This window comes from Arachis hypogaea, chromosome 15 (genome assembly GCF_003086295.3).
Source record: "Arachis hypogaea cultivar Tifrunner chromosome 15, arahy.Tifrunner.gnm2.J5K5, whole genome shotgun sequence".
Taxonomy (NCBI): domain Eukaryota; kingdom Viridiplantae; phylum Streptophyta; class Magnoliopsida; order Fabales; family Fabaceae; genus Arachis; species Arachis hypogaea.
Window position 1 is genome coordinate 139,325,625 of NC_092050.1, and position 7,229 is coordinate 139,332,853.

Below are 7,229 nucleotides of genomic sequence, written 5' to 3' on the forward strand. Positions count from 1 at the left end.
TTATTTTTTTTATTTTATTTTCTTTAATTTTTTCTTTAATTTTTTTTATATTCAAAGAAAGTATAAGTGAGAGGAGGATGGATTGGCGTAAATGCGTAATGTACAAGTATGGCTTCAAAGAGATGAGCCAGTCGATGTCATCATGGGCTGAGAAGGTGATTTGTTTGGGCTATTTAAAGAAAGGATTTGTCTATAGTAGGAAAAGTTAAACTTGATCCTTAAACGTCCAACATTCAAAATATTAAATTGGGGGTTCAAATGAATTTGTGTAATTTCTTTTAGGTGATTACTACGGTACGATGATAAATTAATACGTACCGATACGTTTAAAATATGGACAAATAATAATTAAACAAGTGGAATTTATTTTCTACTCAGCATTTAATTTTTTCTTTTTAAATATATAATATATCACCACTTTTACTAAAACACCCTTTTAATTAAATAAAAATAAAAAATAAATTTTATTTAATTTTAATAAAAAGACTTAAACATCCTTCCTTTATTTAATTAGACAAAAATACCCTTTGAATACCCCTATCTTAACAGCTTCTCCCCTAAACCCTAGCTTCTCCACCACCGCCGTAAGAACTGCCGCCGTCCGTCGCTCTCAGGCACTACCATCGTCGTCTGGTCGTCCGTGCTTCTTCCTCCTTCAAGAATCGCAGCTTCTTCTTCCTCGACCTCGGCGCGTCAGTTCCTGGTATTCATCTGCTTCATCGCGCTCCTGCCGCCGTCCGTCGGGCGCTCAGTCACCATCGTCTTCGTCTGGTCGTCGCAGATTCTTCCAACCCACCACCGTCTTCAGAGTTGTGTTCGTCGCCTGGCCTCTGTCTCCGTCACGATTCTGCCCCCCTCTTCTCAGACTGCTCAGTAGAAAAACCCATCTCCATTCCAGTTTCCTTCCTTCGAGTTCAGAGAGCAGAAGCTCAACCAAAAAAAGAACCTTAGACTTCGACGGTCAGTATGTACCCGAAGCCATGCATCATATCCCTCCAACTCCTTCCATGGCTGCTGCAAGAGAAGAAGCTGAGAATGTTATGTTTGGTGCTTTGGATAATCTCTCTGCTAATACAAAGATTAAGCCTAAGGATATTGGTGTTCTTGTTGTGAATTGCAGTTTGTTTAACCCAACCTCTTCACTTTCTGCAATGTTTGTGAACAAGTACAAGCTTAGGGGTAACATTAGAAGCTTCAATTTGGGTGGTATGGGTTGTAGTGCAGGAGTTATAGCCATTGATCTTGTAATTTTTTCTTTCTTTGTTATTTTCCTGTTGTGCCTTATAGTTTAAACAATTTGATGCTTAATAGGATCAAGATTGTTATGAGCTTTCAGCTGAGTATGAAAGGAAGCATAAGACTGAGAAGTTGGAGGAACTTGGGAATATGCTAACTGGTCTTGATGCTTGGGATTCTATTGTCATTGCCAAATCATTTTCCCACATGCTTAATTTGGCTAACTTGGCAGAAGAAGTTCAAATTGCCTACCGAAGAAGGATTAAGCTATTAAAGAAGGGCGATTTTGCTTATGAGAACTCTGCCATCACTGAATCTGACATTGAAGAAACCTTCAAGAGGCTTGTGATTGAACTGAAAAAGTCCCCACAGGAAGTGTTTGATGCTTTGAAGAAGCAAACTGTAGATTTGGTCCTAACTGCTCATCCCACTCAGTCCGTTCGTCGATCTCTGCTGCAAAAGCATGGAAGGTTTGTCACTGGACTCAGGAATAATTATAGTCCATTAACTACGAATTTATCGTTCCATTTGCTTTTACTAGATCTCAATTACCATCTCCTTTGCAATTATATATAAACAGATCTCATAGAGTAATAGATCCAGGAAGCCTGCTTATTTTTTGTTTGCTTGAACAGGACTGGAAGGATACCATAGTCAAGCAAGATCAGTCTCATGAGAACCAATCAGATATGAGAAGAAGAAGAAGAAGGCTATTGCTATTTTCTAAGGCCTTTAGGCATATCTATCTAGAGTGGAAGCATGTTATGACATTTCTTTTTTTTTTCTATCTTTTAGGTGATTATTCTTTACGTGAGAACTAGTTCAGGAACACAATTATCTAATATATTATTCTTTATTATTAAAGTTTAAGGAGCAGAACATCTTAGTTAATAATATCTGTTACATAGTGCTAAAACTATGTGGTTCAATGATTGTGAACTAGTAGCATACATGTGTTTTAAATTGGGAGGAATCCAATGATTGTATTTATTTCTTCATTTTACTACCTAGTCAGTCCCTTTTTTTTAATAGTATGTTGTGGCTGTTCTTGGACTGATCATGTCAATGAACGGTGGGTGATCATTATTCAATGAGATGTATGGAGAGCCATTAGAAACCCCTTTTAAAGTTGTAACGGTGGGTGATCATTCTTGGAAGGTGCATATTGTATATTTCTAATGTCAAAGTTGCATTCATATCCCTTGAACTTTGTCACTTTTCAAAGGGGATTGGGTTGTTTTTCATTTTCAGTGGTTATCAGAGTAATTTGGTAGACAGATAGAGAAATATAGAGAGCCAAAAGGAGGATGAATGCCATGGTAGATAATGCATATTTTTTGTTGCTTGTTTTGGATAGAAACAAGCCACCATTTTTCCCCTCCCACTTGTAATTGATTTTTGATTTGTTTAACCCATTGTCTCTGTTCCTATCTTAGAATATAAATTCATTTGTTATCCAACACTAGAGTTAATGTTAGGGAGTCAACGGTTGATATGCTAACAAAATTGATGACTATATGGAAATCAAAATGGTGTCATTGTTGTGAGTCAGATTAATATAGTAATTTCACTTGCAAGTAATTGCAATAAGATCATAATTTTTCTGTTCAACGGTTGATATGCTAACAAAATGAAGCCTGTAATCTATCATTCACTGTCTTACTTGTATATATAAAGAATTAAACTCAACACTGCTTCGAGGTACATGCTCTTGATATACTTTGAAATGTGCATGTTGCACCACTCAATTGTTGTTTTCTTTCTTCTTTCATGTATATACTTTGTTCATTTTCAGAGGATGCAATCATGATTACAACTTAACAATTGCTTGTAACATTCCTTGATTTGATTCCTTGTACATTAATATCCACAATGAAATTTATAAGTTGCATAAGTGAAGTCTATGTAAGCTTTATCAATGAGTAGAAACGTTGTAACAAGGCCATTGATGCTAAATATTCAGTGTTTTATATGAAAATAATAGTAACAAAACATAGCTGAAGAATAAAAAAATGCTAATTCCATAACTTTCCAACACCAGAATTCTTCGTAAGAGATCTAACTATTCTTACAGTTAATATTTGACCACAAAACTTCTTTCACTTTCTTTCAACAAATGACAAGAAATTCAATGGAAAAATGAATTGTTCTAGAACAAAATCAGAGAGTTACATTTATTACATAAATAAAAAACCAGGATTAAAAGGGATTAGGAATAGACTGTAATAAAATGCGAGTCAATCAGAAAATGGTTTGGACAAACTTTGCAGATTGAGCTCTTGCTTTCAGAGTATCCTCCTTTGATCTCGCCTCCTGTATCTTACTCTCCAGAAGCTACAGGCAATTAACAAAGCAAAAATGGGATAAACTTACATCACTAGTTATAACAAAAAATTCCTGCACTATAATTAAAATAGTCCAACCATTTTCAACAGCTTATAGGATTCTGGGAAGATGCAATTTCTTACAAAAACAAAGTTACTAGCACACTATAAATTTTGGTTTCCAAGCATACCAAAAACAAAGCTGCTGCTCTTTTTCTTTAAAAAAAAACACAAACAAAACATAAAAAAACTGGAAGGGCAGAACAAAGTTTGTTTCTAAGCATAAGCATAGTCCAGAAGGAAACAAGAATTAATTTCAGCACAAGAAGATATCCTAGAACTTCTTACCTCAGGAACAGAGACAGGTTTTCTTCCAGTTGGCACAACACAAAAAATTACCAGAAGGGAAAACGATGCCTAACTTAGCAAAATGTTTGATGACTACAGTGATTAACCAAACTTAGTAGCATCTCATACATGATAGCAAGGCAAAGCAAAAGTCATTATATTGCTGATATAAATCTAGCATTAGTCTTTATGCAACCAAGTGAAATAAAGGATTCAGTGACAAATACATAAATATTAATTTAAGGATTAAGTAACTAAAACAGAGGCATTAGAATAATTAAAAATAACAACAAAAATAGGCTTCTAAAGTGATGACTGAACAACTGAGACATTATCTATTATCTCCTTGAATAGGATTGATTATTGGCTTATGCTATGTGTACCAGAGAGAGTAGTAAAAATTAAAGCTATGTAACAACCTGCACTGGATACCTATGAATGCAATCTTCCCAAGGAGACTTGGGTGAAGCCTTGACATGCCTAAGTGCCTGCCACACTGCCCTGTTACACTTAAATCCACTTCCAAATGCAATCTGCCACACCCTATTCCCCTTCCTCATTCTTCCTCAACATGCATAGGCAGAAGCTGAAGATTCTTCTCAAGCTCATCAATCACAGCTCTCCCACCAGCATGAATGCAGAAATGATCAAATGCAAGCTTGAAATCAGGTATATAAGGCTTCACTTTTGCATTCAGAAGCTTCTTAACAACCAAAGTAGCAAAGAACAGAAGCTGTTCACTTATTGGAAGAACAAGAGACCCCAAAGTTGTGATGTTAGTTTTCAAAGCCCCACCAGCAATAGCCATAAGATCCTTTGAGATAGAAACACCAGTTTTGCCATCATCATCTTGTTCTTGATACACACACCTGAAAGCTTTATCATCAGCACCCTTATGAGTCCTCACAACATGAACAAGCTTGTACTTTGCTCTTCTCTTAACAGAGCCTTTGTTGGACAACAAAACAGCAGAACCACCAACACGGAACAAACAATTTGGGATCAGCATAGATTTCTTGTTCCCAAAGTACCAATTCTGAGTAATGTTCTCAGTGTTAACAACAACAGCATAAGTGTTCCTATGAACTTGAAGCATGTCCTTAGCAAGATCAATGGCTATAACTCCTGCACTACAACCCATACCACCCAAATTGAAGCTTCTAATGTTACCCCTAAGCTTGTACTTGTTCACAATCATTGCAGAAAGTGAAGGAGTTGGGTTAAACAAACTGCAATTCACAACAAGAACACCAATATCCTTAGGCTTAATCTTTGTATTAGCAAAGAGATTATCCAAAGCACTAAACATAACATTCTCAAATTCTTCTCTTGCAGCAGCCATGGAAGGAGTTGGAGGGATATGATGCATGGCTTCGAGTACATACTGACCGTCGAAGTCTAAGGTTTTGTTCTTGGTTGAGCTTCTGCTCTCTGAACTCGAAGGAAGAAAACTGGAATGGAGATGGGTTTTTCTACTGAGCAGTCTGAGAAGAGGGGGGCAGAATTGTGATGGAGACAGAGGCCAGGCAACGAACACAACTCTGAAGACGGTGGTGGGTTGGAAGAATCTGCGACGACCAGACGAAGACGATGGTGACTGAGCGCCCGACGGACGGCGGCAGGAGCGCGATGGAGCAGATGAATACCAGGAACTGACGCGCCGAGGTCGAGGAAGAAGAAGCTGCGATTCTTGAAGGAGGAAGAAGCACGGACGACCAGACGACGATGGTAGTGCCTGAGAGCGACGGACGGCGGCAGTCCTTGCGGCGGTGGTGGAGAAGCTAGGGTTTAGGGGAGAAGCTGTTAAGATAGGTGTATTCAAAGGGTATTTTTGTCTAATTAAATAAAGGAAGGATGTTTAAGTCTTTTCATTAAAATTAAATAAAATTTATTTTTTATTTTTATTTAATTAAAAGGGTGTTTTAGTAAAAGTGGTGATATATTATATATTTAAAAAAGAAAAAATTAAAAATGCTGACGTGGAAAATAAATTCCACTTATGTTATTGTTATTTGTCCACATTTTAAACGTATCGGTACGTATGAATTTATCATCGTACCGTAGCAATCACCTTTCTTTTAATATTGTTTTGTTTTTTTTTTTTTATTATTTGGCCAATGAGCCTCAACTCAAATGGTATATCTTTTCCTCTCTACCTCAAAGTTTGGGGTTCAAACTTTAGAAATTGTAATTGAGAGAAAATGTGGTAAAAAATGTGAGGAATATGTAGGTGTATTGTGTACCTAGGATTGAAGATTGTCCAATCTATTAGGGTACCTAGGATTTGGGGTTGTCCAATCCATTGACCCAAAAAAAAGTTTTTTATTTAAATTAAATAAATATAAAATTTATAAAAATACATAAAATACAATGTAATTACTTAAATATACAATTGGTCACATCTCGATACCGAAGAGTTTCGAAAATTGAACACATCCTGAGTCCTCAATCTGTGGCAGTAGAGTAGAGTTAAATGGGATATCAATACCCATACCGAGATACCAAGATATATGGATATATGCAAAAATAGAATATAAACTAAGTATACGAAATATACACAATAAACAAATTGATGATTTAGTATTCGAGATATAATAATCTATTTTAATTCAAATAATTTTAAATTTTAAAATTATCAAAATATTTTATTTAAAATTTAGATGATTATAATTTAAATTAATAATTTAATTTAATTCAATAAAAACAAATATACTTATATTATTGTACTAATTATTTATGAACACTGCAAAATTAATTTTAAAATAATAACATTATTAAATTAGGTCATACAATAATACCTAAGAGACAATAATATCTAAAAAGAAAAAAAAGAGGTCGAAAGTATTCGTTTGGCATAGTGAAATGTGATGTGCTGTTAATAAAATATTCTTTTATTTCCTAAGAAGAGTGAACGCGCATAATTCTCTTCACAAGAGACCAAATGCATTGCTGTATAGTAGGGGTGTGCATGGGTCGGGTGAAACCGGGTTTGGTGTGACCCAGACCCGACCTGAAATATATGCCGGGTCTATTTTTAAGACCCGAACTCGATCCTAGACCCGATGAAATCTATACACTTTCGGGCCACGATTATACCGGGTAAAAACCGGGCTGTTAACATTATATTACCTTGATACCTTTTTGTAAGTTAGCATGTAAAAATATTCAAATTTCCAAGACTCCAATCATTATTTGACATGGTAAAATTCACTTAGAAATATATACTAAGAACCAACTCTTCTCTAAAATTAAAGTATAACCATAATCAATACTAATATTGCCTAATAACACCAAATATTTAAATCAATACAAATAACACAA

At 35.5% G+C, this 7,229-nt stretch overlaps 1 protein-coding gene and 1 pseudogene across 1 annotated transcript; one reads left to right on the top strand and one right to left on the bottom strand.

Annotated features, from left to right (window-relative positions):
• The first annotated feature begins 550 nt into the window (after positions 1–550).
• LOC112747190 (phosphoenolpyruvate carboxylase 2-like) lies at positions 551–2,242 on the top strand. The gene is made up of 2 exons (XM_072216933.1): positions 551–1,706; positions 1,872–2,242. Exons 1-2 carry the CDS (start codon positions 1,387–1,389, stop codon positions 1,888–1,890), a joined length of 339 nt encoding a protein of 112 aa, XP_072073034.1. The 5' UTR covers positions 551–1,386; the 3' UTR covers positions 1,891–2,242.
• Positions 2,243–3,260: 1,018 nt separating this feature from the next.
• On the bottom strand, positions 3,261–6,211 carry LOC112750888 (3-ketoacyl-CoA synthase 4-like; annotated as a pseudogene).
• Between the last annotated feature and the right edge of the window lie 1,018 nt (positions 6,212–7,229).

Bases quoted from the DNA above. Each gene is read 5' to 3' on its own strand.
- LOC112747190 (XM_072216933.1), top strand. From the start codon at position 1,387: ATGCTAACTGGTCTTGATGCTTGGGATTCTATTGTCATTGCCAAATCA.